This window comes from Agelaius tricolor, unplaced genomic scaffold (genome assembly GCF_023055355.1).
Source record: "Agelaius tricolor isolate 1412-34295 unplaced genomic scaffold, bAgeTri1.0.p SCAF_66, whole genome shotgun sequence".
Lineage (NCBI taxonomy): Eukaryota > Metazoa > Chordata > Aves > Passeriformes > Icteridae > Agelaius > Agelaius tricolor.
The window spans coordinates 1-17,170 of NW_027269326.1; the positions used below are offsets into that span (position 1 = coordinate 1).

Consider the following 17,170-nt stretch of genomic DNA (forward strand, 5'->3'; position numbering starts at 1 on the left):
ACAAACCCCATCGACCCCATAGATCCCATCAGTCCCATCGACCCCATTGATCTCATTGATCCCATTGATCCCATCAGTCCCAAAAATCCCACAAACCCCATCGATCCCACTGATCCCATCAATCCCATTGATCCCACTGATCCCATAGATCCCACAGATCCCAAAAACCCAATCAATCCCATAGATCACAACAGTCCCATCAACGCCACTGATCCCACTGCTCCCGTAGATCTCATTCACCCCACAGACCCCATTGATCCCATCAGTCCCACCAATCCCATAAATCCCAGACCTTCCCTATGAGCTGCACGATCTCGGCCAGCTCCTCCTCCTCCTGCAGGATCCCATATCCCACACCCCATATCCCATATCCCAGACCCCATATCTCACATCCTCCACCCCTATCTCACATCCCAGACCCCATAAATCCCCTAAACCCCATAAACCCCCCAGTCCCACCTTCCCCATGAGCTGCATGATCTCGGCTAGCTCCTCTTCCTCCTGCAGGATCCCACATCCCATATCCCACACCCCATATCCCATATCCCACACCCCATATCCCATATCCCAGACCCCATATCTCACATCCTACACCCCATATCTCACATCCCAGACCCCATAAATCCCCTAAACCCCATAAACCCCCCAGTCCCACCTTCCCCATGAGCTGCATGATCTCAGCCAGCTCCTCCTCCTCCTGCAGGATCCCACATCCCAGACCCCATATCCCATATCCCAGACCCCATATCTCACATCCCACATCCCATATCTCACATCCCACACCCCTATCTCACATCCCAGACCCCACAAGCCCCCCAAACCCCAATGCCAGACCTTCCCCACAAGCTGCACGATCTCGGCCAGCTCCTCCTCCTCCTGCAGGGTCCCACATCTCACATCCCATATCCCACATCCCATATCTCACATCCTACACCCCATATCTCACATCCCAGACCCCACAGGCCCCCCAAACCCCACAAACCCCCCAGTCCCACCTTCCCCACGAGCTGCACGATCTCGGCCAGCTCCTCCTCCTGCAGGATCCCATATCCCAGACCCCATATCTCACATCCCACATCCCATATCTCACATCCCACATCCCATATCTCACATCCCACACCCCTATCTCACATCCCAGACCCCACAAGCCCCCCAAACCCCAATGCCAGACCTTCCCCACAAGCTGCACGATCTCGGCCAGCTCCTCCTCCTCCTGCAGGGTCCCACATCTCACATCCCATATCCCACATCCCATATCTCACATCCCACATCCCATATCTCACATCCTCCACCCCTATCTCACATCCCAGACCCCACAGGCCCCCCAAACCCCACAAACCCCCCGGTCCCACCTTCCCCACGAGCTGCACGATCTCGGCCAGCTCCTCCTCCTCCTGCAGGATGCGGCGGGCGCGGTCTCTCAGCGCGGGCAGCTCGGGGTGGGCGCGCTCGTAGTGCGGCTCGAGGGCGCGCAGGTACCGCGAGTACGAGATCAGCCAGTTCACCGAGGGGAAGTGCTTGCGCTGCGCCAGCTTCTTGTCCAGCCCCCAGAACACCTGGCGTGTCACACAGTGTCACCAAGGGTCACCCAGTGTCACCCCCGGGTCACCCATCCTGTCCCCAAGCTTCTTATCCCGCAGGATATCCAGCAGTGTCACCCCCGGGTCACCCCTGTGTCACCCTGTGTGTCCCTGTCCAGCGCCCAGAACACCTGGAGTGTCACTTAGTGTCACCTCGGGTCACCCAGTGTCACCCAATGCCACCTCATGTCATCCCCAGGTCATCCCCAAGTTTCTTATCCCCATGGAATACCTGCCAGTGTCACCCCCGTGTCACCCAGCGTCTCTTGTCCAGCCCCCAGAACACCTGGCAGTGTCACACAGTGTCACCTCATGTCACCCCCAGGTTGGGAATGTCACCCCTGTGTCCCTCATCCTGTCCCCAAGCTTCTTGTCCCCATGGAATACCCGACAGTGCCACCCCTGGGTCACTCCTGGGTCACCCCCTGTGCCACCCCCGTGTCACCCAGCGTCTCCCTGTGTGTCCCTGTCCCCGCCATGTCCCCTCTCCCAGTGTGTCCCTGTCCCACTCATGCCTCCCCCGCAATCCCCTGTGTCCCCAGTGTCCCTGCTGTCCCCAGTGTCCCCTGTGTCCCCTCACCTGCACGATGCCCAGCGTGGCCGAGGTGACAGGATCCGAGAAGTCCCCTCCAGGAGGGGACACCCTGTGGGGCGGGGGGGGGGGGGGGGTCGAGGTGAGCTGGGGGTGCCCTGGGAGCTCCCCCCACCCTGGACACGGGGACACACATGGGGACATGGGGACACTCAGGGGACATGGGGACAGGGGGACACAGGGACACACACGGGGACAAAGGGACACTCACGGGGACACAAGGACACTGGGACATGGGGGACACTCACGGGGACACTCAGGGGGTCACAGGGACAGGAGACACTCACGGGGACACGGGGACACTCATGGGGGGACATGGGGACACACATGGGGACACAGGGACACTCACGGGGACACTCACGGGGACACAGGGACACTCACGGGGACACAAGGACACTGGGACATGGGGACACTCACGGGGACACTCGGGGGGTCACAGGGACATGGGGGACACTCACGGGGACGCGGTGGGACACAGGGACATTCAGGGCACATGTGACACTCACGCCCCGACGATGCTGACGCTGCCCTCGCGCTCGGGGCTCCCCAGGCACCGCGCCCGCCCCGCGCGCTCATAGAACGAGGCCAGGCGGGCACCGAGGTACGCGGGGTACCCGCTGTCTGTGGGGACACGGCTGTCACCTCACTGTCACCTCCCTGTGTTTGTCCTGTCACCTCACTGTCACCTCCCTGTCACCTCCCTGTCACCTCACTGTCACCTCCCTGTCACTGCCCTGTCAGCCCCAGTACCCGCTGTCTGTGGGGACACAGGGCTGTCACCTCCCTGTCACTGCCCTGTCACCTCCCTGTCACTGCCCTGTCATCCCCCAGTACCCGCTGTCTGTGGGGACACGGGGCTGTTACCTCCCTGTCACCTCCCTGTCACCTCCCTGTCACCTCCCTGTCACTGCCCTGTCAGCCCCGGTACCCGCTGTCTGTGGGGACACGGCTGTCACCTCCCTGTCACTGCCCTGTCACCTCCCTGTCACCTCACTGTCACTGCCCTGTCACCTCCCTGTCACTGCCCTGTCACCCCCCAGTACCCGCTGTCTGTGGGGACACGGCTGTCACCTCACTGTCACCTCCCTGTGTTTGTCCTGTCACCTCCCTGTCACTGCCCTGTCACCCCCCAGTACCCGCTGTCTGTGGGGACACGACCGTCACCTCCCTGTCACCCCCCTGACAACACCGTCTGTGGGGACACGACTGTCACTGCCTTGTCACCTCCCTGTCACCCCCCTATCACCTCCCTGTCACCCCAAGGTTTTTGGGGTCTCTCCCACCTGCTGTCGCCCCACAGGTTTTTGGGGTCTCCCCGTGCCCACCCTGGGGTTTTTGGGGTCTCCCCGTGCCCACCCTGGCGTTTTTGGGGTCTCCCTCATGCCCATCCCCCGGGATTTGGGTCCCACCCCACACCCCAGCGTTTTTGGGTTCTCTCCCTCCCTGTGACCTCTTGGTTTTTGGGGTCTCTCCCACCCCCACCCCGGGGTTTTTGGGGTCTCCCCCCCCCGTGTTTTGGGGTCTCCCCCCCGTGTTTTGGGGTCTCACCTGCCGGCATCTCCGCCAGGCGTCCCGAGATCTCCCTGAGCGCCTCGGCCCAGCGCGAGGTGGAGTCGGCCAGGAGGCAGCTGTGCAGCCCCATGTCCCGGAAATACTCGGCCAGCGTGATCCCTGTCACACGTGTCACACGTGTGTCACACGTGTGTCACACACCCGTCACACCCCCAGGGACAGCGTGATCCCTGCCACACATGTCACATGTGCCACACACACGTGTCACACACCTGTCACACCCCCAGGGACAGCCCCAGCCCCAGGGACAGCGTCACCCCTGTCACGCGTGCAGGTCACACATATCACACGTCACACATGTCACACACCCATCCCATCCCCAGAGACTGCCCCGGCCATGCCCATGTCCCTGTGTCCCTGTCACAAACACACACACGTGTCCCTGTCACCCCATGTCACACGCACCTCTGTGTCACACGCACCCCTGTGTCACACACCTGTGTCCCTGTCACACACACACATGTCCTCGTCCCTGTGTCCCTGTCACACACACGTGTCCCCACTTTCCTATAACACACACATGTCCTTGTCCCCATGTCCCTGTCACACACCCATGACCCTGTCACACACACACACACACACGTGTCCCTGTCCCCCTGTGTCCCCGTGTCCCCACCGGTGTAGATGGAGGCCTCTCGAGCAGCCACGGGCATGTTGGACGTGTTGGCCACGAGCGTCGTGCGCTTCATGATGGACTCGGAGCGGCCACCGACCTCCATGGTCAGCTGGGGACAGCAGTGTCACACTGTCACCTCCCTGTGGCACCAGGGCACAGCCCTGCCACCCACCTCCATGGTCAGAGGGGACAGCAGTGTCACACTGTCACCTCCCTGTGGCACCACGGCACAGCCCTGCCACCCACCTCCATGGTCAGAGGGGACAGCAGTGTCGCATTGGCACCACGTGTCACCTCTCTGTGTCATCCCCGTGTCACCTCGGGGAAGTCACTCAGGACCCTCCATGTACACCCGTGTCACTGTCACCCCGATGTCCCCGTGTCCCACCATGTCCCCCAATGTCCCATGTGGCGCTGTCACCTCGGGGAAGTCCCTGAGGACTCTTCATGAACTCCCATGTCACTGTCACCCCCCTGCCACCCCAACATCCCCGATGTCCCCCCATGTCCCATGTCCCTTTGTCACCTCAGGAAAATCCCTGAGGACTCTCCATGAACACCTGTGTCACTGCCACCCCGATGTCCCTGCATCCCCCAGATGTCCTGCTGTGCAGAGTGGCCGTGTCACCTCAGGGAAGTCCCCGGAGACCCTCCATGAATCCCCATGTCACTGTCACTGCCCTGCCACCCCCATGTCACAGTGCCATCCCCATGTCCTGCCATGTTCTGTGTCACCTCGGGAAAATCCCTGAGGACTCTCCACAAACACCCGTGCCACTGCCACCCTGATGCTCCCCCGTGTCCCCATGTCCCAGTGCCACCCCGATGTCCCCCGGATGTCCCGGTGTGGCAGTGTCACCTCGGGGAAGTCCCATGAACACTCGTGTCACTGTCACTGCCCTGCCACCCCCATGTCCCACTGTGTCACAGTGCCACCCCAATGTCCCCATGTCCCCCAGATGTCCTGGTGTCCAGTGTCCCCGTGTCACCTCGGGGAAGTCCCTGAGGACTCTCCATGAACACCCGTGTCATTGTCACCGCCCTGCCACCCCGATGTCCCCGATATCCCCGCATCCCGCCGCATCACGGTGCCACCCCGATGTCCCTGGTGTCCCTGGTGTCCCGGTGTCCGCTGTGGCGCTGTCACCTCGGGGAAGTCCCGCAGCACCTCGGACATTTCGTTGCCGCGCTCCCCGCAGCCCACGTAGACGATGACGTCGCTGTTGGAGTACTTGGACAGGGACTGTGAGATCACCGTCTTCCCGCAGCCGAACGCGCCCGGGATGGCCGTGGTGCCGCCCTGCACGCACCTGGTGACACCGCGGTGACACTGCATGGCGCTGGTGGCACCGCGGCCACACCCCGCGCCTGTCCCCATGCAGCCCTGACCCCGCGCCAGCCCCGTCCTGTCACTGTTTCCTGCCCCCATCCCTGTCCCCACATCCAGCTCTGTCTGTCCCCATCACTGTCCCCAAATCCAGCTCTGCCTGTCACCATCCCTGTCCCCATCCCTGTCCCCAAATCCAGCTCTGCCTGTCACCATTCCTGTCCCCACATCCAGCTCTGTCTGTCCCCATCACTGTCTGCATTCGTGTCCCCATCCCTGTCCCCAAATCCAGCTCTGTCTGTCCCCATTCCTGTCCCCAAATCCAGCTCTGCCTGTCCCCATCCCTGTCCCCACATTCAGCTCTGCCTGTCCCCATCACTGTCCTCATCCCTGTCCCCACATCCAGCTCTGCCTGTTCCCATTCCTGTCCCCAAATCCAGCTCTGCCTGTCCCCAAATCCAGCTGTCTGTCCACATCACTGTCTGCATTCCTGTCCCCATCCCTGTCCCCAAATCCATCGCTGCCTGTCTCCAAATCCAACTCTGCCTGTCACCATCACTGTCTGCATTCGTGTCCCCATCCCGGTCCCCAAATCCATCTCTGCCTGTCCTCATCCCTGTCCCCAAATCCATCTCTGCCTTCTGCCTGTCCCCATCCCTGTCCCCATATCCAGCTCCTGTCACCATCCCTGTCCTCAGCTCCATCTTTCCCTGTCCCAAATCCCGTCCCTGTCCCCATCCCTGTTTCCTGTCCCCTGTCCCTGTCCTGATCCCACTCCCTACAGGAACAGTGCACCCCCCCGGGCCCGATCCCAGTCCCGATCTCCATCCCAGTCCCAATCCCAGTCCCAATCCCAGTCCCGATCCCAGTCCCGATCCCGTTCCCTACGGGAAGAGCGCGTCCAGGACCCTCTGGCCGGTCAGCAGGGGGTGATTGGCCGGGAGCTTCTCGGCCACGGGTCGGACCTGCCGGACCGGCCACACCTGGATCATGGAGAGCGGCTCACGGACCCCCTGGAACTCCAGCTCCAGCACCACGTCCTGCGGGATCGGTGGGGATCAGCCCGGGATCAGCCAGGACCAGCCCGGGATCAGCCCGGGATGAGCCGGGATCAGCTGGGGTTAGCCGGGATCAGCCAGGACCGGCCCAGGATCAGCCAGGACCAGCCCGGGATCAGCTGGGATCAGCCTGGGATCAGCTGGGGTTAGCCGGGATTGGCCCGGGATCAAACCGGGATCAACTCGGGACACCCTGCCCGGCCCCCACCCCACCTATCCCGATCCCAATGATCCCGACCCCGATCCCGCTGATCCCAACGATCCCGATCCTGCTCCCGCTGGTCCCAGTGATCCCGATCCTGATCCTGACCCCGCTCCCGCTGGTCCAAATGATCCCGATCCCGCTGGTCCCAATGATCCCGATCCTGATCCTGACCCTACTCCCGCTGGTCCCAATGATCCCGATCCTGATCCCGACCCCGCTTCCACTGATCCCGACCCCAACCCCGCTAATCCCGACCCCGCTCCCCTCGATCCCAATCCCGCTGATCCAAATGATCCCGATCCTGATCCCGACCCCAATCCCAATCCCGCTAATTCCAACTCCGATCCCGCTGATTCCGATCCCAATCCCGCTGATCCCGACCCCGTTCCGGCTAATCCAAATAATCCCGATCCTGATCCCAGTCCCAATCCCTCTAATCCCGACCGCCATCCCGCTGACGCCGCTGGTCCCAATGATCCCGATCCCGCTGATCCCGATCCCAATCCCGATCCCGATCCCGATCCCAATCCCAATCCCGCCGGTCCCGGTGCCAGTCCCGTTGCCAGTCCCGTTGCCGGTCCCGGTGCCAGTCCCGGTGCCCATCCCGGTCCCGGTGCCGCTCACCGTCACTCTGTAGTGCCCGGGGGGTGCGATGTAGGTGACGGTGCCGCGGCTGCGGGGCGGGACCATCAGCCGGTGCTGCAGCAGCGAGTTCTCCGCCACCGAGCCGTAAATGTCCCCTCCTGTCACGTGGCTCCCGACCTGGCGACACGGCGGCGACACCGTCAGCGACCCCCGGGCGGCTCCGCGCCCCCCGCCCCGGCTGCCGGGACAACGGCGGTGCCCGTGTCCCGCCGTTTCCCCCGTGTGACCCCTGTCCCCACGTCCTTGCCACCTCCGTGTCCTCATGTCCCTGCATCCTCACTGTCCCTGTGTCCCCCCCAATGTCCCCTGTGTCCCCCAATGTCCCCGCGGCTCTGTGGCCCCGTGTCCCCAAGTCTCCCATGTCCCCCAATGTCTCCTGTGTCCCCCGATGTCCCCGCGGCTCTGTGGCCCCCGTGTCCCCGAGTCCCCCATGTCCCTGTGTCCCCAACGTCCCCGCATCCCTCCGTTCCTGTGTCCTCTCTGTCACTGTGTCCCCACTCCCTTTTTGGGGTCCCCTCCTCGGCAGGGGGGACAGGGAGGGGACAGGGAAGGACAGAACGAGGGGACAATGGAGGATGATGTCCCTTGGCAGGGACAGGACGGGACTGGGGGGGACAAAAGGGGACAGAGGGGTTGAGGGGGACAAGGCAGGATGGGGGGGGACAGGGAGGGGACAAGGAGGGGACAGAGGGGATGGCAGGACTGGACGGGGAGAGGACAGGGAGAGGACAAGAAAGGGATGGCAGGACAGGGCGGGGAGGGGACAACAAGGGGACAGGGGAGGGGACAGAGAGCCTGGGAAGCCGGATGGGGAAGGGGGGACAGGACAGAGATGGGACAAAGGGACAGGACGGGGACACAGGGAGGTGCCAGGGAGGGGGCACGCACCCGGAGGTTCTTGCTGGGGACAAAGTCCCAGTCCAGGTGTCGCGGCAGCGCGGGGACATTGGTGCCCCGCGGGATGTAGATGCTGCGCGTGGCCTCGGCGATGTCGCGCAGCGGCCGCTGGATCCCATCGAAAATGGAGCCCAGGATGCCCGGGCCCAGCTCCACCGAGAGCGGCGTCCCCGTGCGCCGAACCGGGTCCCCAACCTGCACCCCCGCTGCGGCCGCTCAGGAATGTCACCGCCGGAGGGACACGGGGGGACAGCGGGGGGACAGCGGGGACACGGGGACTGCAGGGACAGCGGGGACACGGGAACCGGCGGGACACGGGGACTGGGGGGACACGGGGACAGGGCGGGACAACAGGGACACGAGAACCCGGGGGGATACGGGGACCGGCGGGACAGTGGGGACCGGGCGGGATAGCGGGGACACGAGGGGGACAGCGGGGACCAGGCGGGACAACAGGAACACGAGAACCGGGGGGGACATGGGGACCGCGGGGACCGGTGGGACACGGGGGGGACAGTGGGGACATGGGGACTGTGAGGACAGTGGGGACCAAGGGGGCAGCGGGACAGGACAGGCTGGGGGGACAGGACACAGGGGACAGGACAGGGGGGTTGGATAGGACAGGATGGGGGTGACAGGGAGGGGACAGGGAGGGTGGGGAGGACGGGGAGGGGACAGGGCAGAAGGGAGGGACAAGGGAGGGGACAGCAGAGGACGGCGGGGACAGGGCGGGGCGGTCGGAGGGACAGAGGGGTGGCGGGGAGGGGACAGCGGGGACAGGATACAGGTCTCCTCGTACACCTGGAGCGTGGCCATGTCCCCCTCGAGCCGGATGATCTCCCCCACGAGCTCCGCGTGTCCCACCCGCACCAGCTCGTACATGGCCGCCCCCGCCATGCGCGTGGCTGTCACCACTGCGGGGACACGCCGCTGTCACCCCGGCCCGGGGCCACCACCCCCTGCCATCCCCCCCTTGTCACCGGGGTCACCACCCCAAGCGGGACCCCTCTGTCCCCATCCCTGTCCTCTCCCCACGACCACCCCCGGGTGCTTTCCCACACTGTCCCCTCCCCATTGTCCCCTCTCCTGTCCCCATTTTAGTGCCACAAACGCCATCGGGATCCCCCTTCCTTCTGTCCCCAGGGTGTCCCCACGATGTCCCCTCCTGTTCTCAACTCCATCCCCTCCTCATTGTCCCCTCCCCAGGTGCTCGCCCCCCCTTGTCCCCTCCCCATTGTCCCCTCTCCTGTCCCCATTTTCGTGCCACAAACGCCATCAGGATACCCATTCCCGGCTGTCCCTCTGTCCCCAGGGTGTCCCCTCCCCATTGTCCCCTCCCCAAGTGCTCCCCCGCATTGTGCCCTCTCCTGTCCCTCTGTCCCCATTGTCCCCCCTCCTGTCCCCTCCCAAAGTGCTACCCCCCATTGTTCCCTCTCCCTTGTCCCCTCTCCTGTCCCCCCCCATCGTCCCCTCTCCTGTCCCTCTGTCTCCCTCCATTGTCCCCTCTCCTGTCCCCAGTTTAGCGCCACAAACGCCACCGTGTCCCCATCCCCTGCTGTCCCCAAGCTGTCCCCGGGCTGTGCCTGTCCCCAGGTGTCCCCAGTGTCACCGTACCGGGCCCGGACACGCCATGCACGGCCCCCACCAGGCTCTCGCGCTCCTCCAGCCGTGTCCCCTCCATGCTGTCCCCGTGTCCCCTCCCCGCCGCCCGCGCTGCCACCGCCGTTAAATGGCCCCGGGCGCCGGTGACAACCGGACAGGGCCACCACCGCAGGTGTGGCACCAGCGGCCGTGTCCCCACCCCCGGGGACACCGCGGGGACAGGGGGTGACACCGGCTGGCTCCGGTGACAGGGCCAGCGCGGGTGTGGCACTGTGTGCAGTCAACAGCTCCGGGTGACACCGGCACGGCCCGGCCCGGGGTGACGGGGACACGGTGTGGGTGTCCTTGTCACCTTCCTGCTGCGTCCTTGTCACCCCCATGGCCTTTTCATCCCCTTTATCATCCCCATGTCATTGTCACCCCCACGTCCTTGTCACCCCCTTCCCTTTGTCACTCCCCCCATGTCATTGTCACCCCCATGGCCTTGTCACCCCCTTCCCTTTGTCACTCCCCCCATGTCATTGTCACCCCCCATGTCCTTGTTACCCCCTTCCCTTTGTCACTCCCCCCATGTCATTGTCACCCCCATGGCCCTGTCACCCCATTCCCTTTGTCACTCCCCCCATGTCATTGTCACCCTCACGGCCTTGTCACCCCCTTCCCTTTGTCACTCCCATGTCATTGTCACCCCCACGTCCTTGTCACCCCCTTCCCTTTGTCATTCCCCCCATGTCATTGTCACCCTCACAGCCTTGTCACCCCCATGGCCCTGTCACCCCATTCCCTTTGTCACTCCCCCCATGTCATTGTCACCCCCACGCCTCGTCACCCCCCTTCTCCTTGTCACCCCCATGGCCCTGTCACCCCCTTCCCTTTGTCACCCCCTCATGTCCTTGTCATTCCCATGGCCTCGTCACCCCCCATGGCCTTGTCACCTCCTTGCTGTGTCCTTGTCACCCCCTTCTCTTTGTCACCCCCATGGCCTTGACACCCCCCTGTTGTGTCCTTGTCACCCCCTTCCCTTTGTCACTCCCCCCATGTCATTGTCACCCCCATGGCCCTGTCACCCCCTTCTCTCTGTCACCCCCATGGCCCTGTCACCTCCTTGAACCCCAAAACCTCCATTTTGGGGATCTCCCCCCAAACCCCAACACCCCCCCCCCCTTTTTGGGGTCCATTCCCCTCGATTTGGGGGTCTCAGCCCCCATCTTTGAGGTCCCTTCTCCCCATTTTGGGATCCCCTTTTTTGGGTCCCACCCCCCCCACATTTGGGGTCCCCTATTCTCCCCCCATCTTTGGATCCCACCCCCCATTTTTAGGGTCCTACCCCCCATTTTTAGGGTCCCCTTTTTTTCCCTCTTTGGGGTCCCACCCCCATATTTGGGGTCTCCTTTTTTCCCCATTTTTAGGGTCCTACCCCACATTTTTAGGGTCCCCTTTTTTTCCCCGTTTTGGGTCCCACCCCCATTTTTGGGGTCTCTTTTTTCCCCATTTCTGGCATCCTCACCCCCCATTTTTAGGATCCCCTTTTTCCCCATTTTGGGGTCCCACCCCCCATTTTTGGGGTCCTCTTTTTTCCCCATTTTTGACTCCCACGCTCCATTTTTAGGGTCCCCTCTCCCCATTTTTGGGGTCCCCGTTTTCCCCTCATTTTAGGTCCCATCCCCCAACATTTGGGGTCCCACCCCCCGTTTTTAGGCTCCCCCTTCCCCCCCCTTATTTGGGGTTCTCCCATTTCCCCCCTCCCCTCACCCCAAACCCTTTTTTCCCCCTTTTCCCATAAAAACCAACCCGGGGATTGTCCCAAACTCCCGTTTATTACCCAAACCCCCCCTTGAAACGCCCCCAAATCCCTCTGGGAATTTTTGGGGGGGGTCAGGACACCAAGACCCCCCCGGGACCCCCCTTGCCCCCCTCGGGGCCGTCCCTGGGGGCAGATTTGGGGTCGTCCTCCCCCACCAGGCGGATGTTGTGGCGTTCCCGAAACTCCGAGAGCTCCCGGCCCTTGGCCTGCAGCTGCTGAGCCAGGGCCTCGATCAGCTTGGAGATCTGGGGGGAAAAAGGGGGAAAATGGGAAAAATGGGAAATAGGGGAAATGGGGGAAATAGGGGAAAAGAGAGAGATTTGGTTAGAGTGGAGATCTGGGGGGAAAAAGGGGGAAAATGGGAAAATTGGGAAAAATGGGAAATGGGGGAAAAGGGAGAGATTTGGTTAGATTGGAGATGTGGGGGGAAAAAGGGGGAAAATGGGAAAAATGGGAAATAGGGGAAATAGGGGAAAAGGGAGAGATTTGGTTAGAGTGGAGATCTGGGGAAAAATGGGGAAAATTGGAAAAATGGGAAATAGGGGAAAAGAGAGAAACTGAATCAGTTTGAAGATTTGGGGGAAAAACGGGAAAATTGGAAATTGAGAGAAATGGGGGAAAAGAGAGAGATTTGGTTAGAGTGGAGATCTGGGGGGAAAAAGGGGGAAAATGGGAAAAATGGGAAATAGGGGAAATGGGGGAAATAGGGGAAAAGAGAGAGACTTGGTTAGAGTGGAGATCTGGGGGGAAAATGGGGAAAATTGGAAAAATGGGAAATAGGGGAAAAGAGAGAGATTTGGTTAGAGTGGAGATCTGGGGGGAAAAAAGGGGAAAATTGGGAATAGGGGAAATAGGGGAAAATTGGGAATAGGGGAAATAGGGGAAAATAGGGGAAAAGAGAGAGATTTGGTTAGAGTGGAGATCTGGGGAAAAATGGGGAAAATGGGAAAAATGGGGAATGGGGGAAATGGGGGAAATAGGGGAAAAGAGAGAGACTTGGTTAGAGTGGAGATCTGGGGGGAAAAAGGGGGAAAATGGGGAAAATGGGGAATAGGGGAAATGGGGGAAAAGGGAGAGATTTGGTTAGAGTGGAGATCTGGGGAAAAATGGGGAAATGGGAAAAATGGGGAATGGGGGAAAAGGGAGAGATTTGGTTAGATTGGAGATCTGGGGGGGAAATGGGGAAAATGGGGAATAGGGGAATAGGGGAAATGGGGGAAAAGAGAGAGACTTGGTTAGAGTGGAGATCTGGGGGGAAAACGGGGAAAATGGGGAATAGGGGAAATAGGGGAAAAGAGAGAGATTTGGTTAGAGTGGAGATGTGGGGGAAAACAGGGAAAATGGGGAATAGGGGAAATGGGGGAAAAGAGAGAAACTCAATTAGCTTGGAGATTTGGGGGGAAAAACAGGGAAATATGGGAAAAATGGGAAATGGGGGAAATGGGGGAAAATTGGGGAAAAGAGAGAGACTCAATCAGCTTGGAGATTTGGGGGAAATGGGGAAAATGGGAAAATTGGGAAATAGGGGAAATGGGGGAAATAGGGGAAAAGAGAGAGAATAAATCTGCTTGGAGATTTGGGGGGAAAAGGGGCGGAAAAGGGAAAAAGAAGAGAAAAAAAAAGGGGGGAAGGTCCCGAGAGATTTTTTTGGGGTGGTCCCAGCAGATATTTTGGGTTCCCTGTTGGGTTTTTATGGGATCCCAGTGGGTTTGGGACTATCCCAGTAATTTTTTATGGGATCCTATTGGATTTGGGGTCATCCAATTGGGTTTTCAGACGCTCTATAGGATTTTTATAGGATCCCATTAGGTTTGGGGCCATCCCATCACATTTTGGGATACCCTGTTGGGTTTTTATGGGATCCCAGGGTGTTTGGGGCTATCCCATTGGGATTTTATGGGATCCCAGTGGGTTTGGGACTATCCCATTGGGTTTTTATGGGATCCCAGTGGGTTTGGGGCTATCCCAGTGGGTTTTTATGGGATCTGAGTGGGTTTGGGGCTATCCCAGTGGGATTTTATGGGATCTGAGTGGGTTTGGGGCTATCCTAGTGGGATTTTATGGGATCTGAGTGGGTTTGGGGCTATCCTAGTGGGATTTTATGGGATCTGAGTGGGTTTGGGGCTATCCCAGTGGGATTTTATGGGATCTGAGTGGGTTTGGGGCTATCCCAGTGGGATTTTACAGGATCCCAGTGGGTTTGGGGCTATCCCATTGGGTTTTTATGGGATCCCAGTGGGTTTGGGGCTATCCCAGTGGGTTTTTATGGGATCTGAGTGGGTTTGGGGCTATCCCAGTGGGATTTTACAGGATCCCAGTGGGTTTGGGGCTATCCCATTGGGTTTTTATGGGATCCCAGTGGGTTTGGGGCTATCCCAGTGGGTTTTTATGGGATCTGAGTGGGTTTGGGGCTATCCCAGTGGGATTTTATGGGATCTGAGTGGGTTTGGGGCTATCCTAGTGGGATTTTATGGGATCTGAGTGGGTTTGGGGCTATCCCAGTGGGATTTTATGGGATCTGAGTGGGTTTGGGGCTATCCTAGTGGGATTTTATGGGATCTGAGTGGGTTTGGGGCTATCCCAGTGGGATTTTATGGGATCTGAGTGGGTTTGGGGCTATCCCAGTGGGATTTTACAGGATCCCAGTGGGTTTGGGGCTATCCCATTGGGTTTTTATGGGATCTCAATGGATTTGGGGCTATCCCAGTGGGATTTTACAGGATCCCAGGGTGTTTTGGGGGTCCCAGACCTGCTCCCTGTTGCTCTCCAGGGCGGGCAGCACCTCCTTGACCGTTCTCTCCACCAGCACCCCCCCGACCATGCGGAAACATTTCCGGGTGGGATCCACCTCCCGCAGCGTCTCGATCACCAGCCTGGGGCAGCGGGGTCAGCGTCCCAAATCCACCCCAAAAATACCCCAAATGCACCCCAAACACACCCTGATCCATCCCAAATCCACCCCAAATCCCCACCCCAAACACACCCTGATCCACACCAAATCCACCCCAAATCCCTATCCCAAATCCACCCCAAATCCCTATCCCAAATCCCTGTCCCAATTCCACCCCAAATATAATACCCCAAATCTCCACCCCAAATACACTCCAAATCACTGTCACAAATCCATCCCAATCCCAACCCCAAAATCTGCCCCAAATCCCCATCCCAAATCCCAAACCCAAACTCCCAGTTCCCATTCTAAACCCCCAGTCCTGACCCTGAACCCCTGACCCCAACCCACAATCCCTGCTCTAAACCCCCCAATCCCAAACCCCCAAACCCGACCCCAAATCCCCAATCCCCAACCCTGATCCCAAATCCCCAATCCTGCCCCAAACCCCTGATCCCAATCCCAACCCCAAACCCCCCAAATCCCAACCCCAAACCCCCCAAATCCTGACCCCAAATCCCCATCCCCAATCTGGACCCTAAACCCCCCAAACTCCTGACCTCAAACCCCTCACCCTTGACTCCAAATCCCCCAACCCCGACCCCAAATCCCCCAAACCCAACCCCAAACTCCCCATTCTGGACCCCAAACCCCTCACCCTTGACCCCAAATCCCTCAATCCTGACCCCAAATCCCCCAATCCCAAACTCCCCAATTCCAATCCCAAACCCCCCAAATCCCGACCCCAAACCCCCCAATCCCACTCCCAAACCCCCCAAACCCCCCAAATCCCGACCCCAAATCCCCCAAATCCCAACCCCAAACCCCCCAAATCCCAACCCCAAACCCCTCACCCTTGACCCCAAACCCCCCAATCCCGACCCCAAACCCCCCAGTCCTGCTCCCAAACCCCCCAATCCCGCTCCCAAACCCCCCAATCCCGCTCCCAAACCCCCCAGCCCCTGACCCACGTGTGCTCGTTGAGCTCCAGCTCCAGCTCGGCCGCCTTGGAGGCCAAACCCCGCTGGTCCTGCCGCAGGCGGTTAAACCGGGACACCACCTGCAGCCAAACTGGGATCACTGGGACGGACTGGGATGGACTGGGAAGGGACTGGGATGGCAACTGGGACAGACTGGGGGGGCTGGGAGGGGAAGTGGGTTAACTGGGAGCAACTGGGATGGACTACGACAGACTGGGGGGGGGGAACTGGGTTAAGTGGGAGCCATTGGGATGGGCTGGGAGGCACTGGGGGGGACTGGGATCAACTGGGATGAGAACTGGGTTAACTGGGAGCCACTGGGATGGACTACGACAGACTGGAGGGGACTGGGATTGACTGGGATGAGAACTGGGTTAACTGGGAGCCACTGGGATGGACTGAGGGGGGCTGTGATGGGACTGGGATGGCACTGGGATCAACTGGGATCAGACTGGGATAAGACCACGAATGGTGTGGGGTAAACTAGGATAGGGATAAACCAGGATTGGGGAACTGGTAACGGGATAAACTGGGATGGACTGGGATAAACCACGGTAAACTGGGCTAAACTGGGAATAGGATTGCATTGGGATAAACTGGGATCGGGGAACTGGGAATGGGATCAGACTGGGATCAACTGGGATTGGGATACACCAGGACTGGGGAGCTGGGAATGGGATTGGAAAGCTCGGAATGGGATAGACTGGGGTAAACTGGGATTGGATTGGGATCAACTGCGGTAAACTGGGATAAACTCCTGGGATTGGGGTTGGGATCCCACTGGGGGCTTGGGGAGCCCCTTGGGATGAGGGGGAACCCCCCAACCCCACAGCAGCGCCCCCCCCTCGTTCCCCAACCCCAGCCCCTCATTATCAGAGACCCCTCCCCATTATCAAGGACCTCTCTCCTCTTATCAGAAACCCCTCCGCATTATCAGGGACCCCCCCTCATTATCAGGGTCTTCTCCTTGTTATCAAAGACCCCTCCTCCGTTATCAGGAACCCTCCCCCTCATTCCTCACCTTCCCCTCAGGCCCAGGGCCACCCCATCCATTTCCCCATCCCATTATCAGGGACTCGTCCCCTCTTATTAAGGGACTCCTCCTCGTCATCAGGGACCCCCTCCCCATTATCAGGGACCCCCCCTCACTCCCCATCCCCCTCACTCCCCATCCCCCCCCATCCCCACCTTCTCCTCACGTCCAGGCCCACCCCCTCCGCTTCCCCCTCACTCCTCCGTTCCCGGGCACCCCTCCCCATCTCCCGGTTCCCCCTGACCTGCTCGGCGCTCAGCCCCTTCCCCGCCGGGGCCGCTCCTCGCCCCTTCCCCGGCTCCGCCATCTTGTCCCGCGAGGCTCCGCCCCTTCCGCTCAAGCCGCGCTCGCGCCGCCGCCACTTCCGGG

At 60.5% G+C, this 17,170-nt stretch overlaps 2 protein-coding genes across 2 annotated transcripts; both read right to left on the reverse strand.

Annotated features, from left to right (window-relative positions):
• Positions 1–292: 292 nt before the first annotated feature.
• On the reverse strand, positions 293–11,089 carry LOC139605367 (V-type proton ATPase catalytic subunit A-like; the record flags this gene model as incomplete). The annotated part of the gene is made up of 15 exons (XM_071456701.1): positions 11,030–11,089; positions 10,107–10,446; positions 9,278–9,406; positions 8,484–8,698; positions 7,575–7,712; positions 6,576–6,727; positions 5,508–5,670; positions 4,361–4,469; positions 3,721–3,843; positions 2,679–2,793; positions 2,161–2,224; positions 1,284–1,556; positions 996–1,034; positions 835–876; positions 293–334 (listed from the first exon to the last, which is right to left on the reverse strand). Coding segments are annotated over exons 2-15 (1,671 nt in total), but the record flags the coding sequence as incomplete, so codon positions are not given.
• Positions 11,090–11,892: 803 nt separating this feature from the next.
• Positions 11,893–17,168, reverse strand: PFDN2 (prefoldin subunit 2). The gene is made up of 4 exons (XM_071456991.1): positions 17,046–17,168; positions 15,760–15,848; positions 14,648–14,771; positions 11,893–12,143 (listed from the first exon to the last, which is right to left on the reverse strand). The coding sequence occupies exons 1-4, from the start codon at positions 17,106–17,108 to the stop codon at positions 11,970–11,972; spliced, it is 450 nt and encodes a 149-aa protein (XP_071313092.1). The 5' UTR covers positions 17,109–17,168; the 3' UTR covers positions 11,893–11,969.
• Between the last annotated feature and the right edge of the window lie 2 nt (positions 17,169–17,170).

What these genes read in the sequence shown, in the direction of transcription:
- PFDN2 (XM_071456991.1), bottom strand. Translation starts at nt 17,108, where the DNA reads ATGGCGGAGCCGGGGAAGGGGCGAGGAGCGGCCCCGGCGGGGAAGGGG. An exon ending in AGGGGCTGAGCGCCGAGCAG is followed by an intron (nt 15,849 to 17,045) that starts GTCAGGGGGAAC and finishes GTTTGGCTGCAG; the next exon opens with GTGGTGTCCCGGTTTAACCG. An exon ending in TGGAGAGCAACAGGGAGCAG is followed by an intron (nt 12,144 to 14,647) that starts GTCTGGGACCCC and finishes TTTTCCCCCCAG; the next exon opens with ATCTCCAAGCTGATCGAGGC.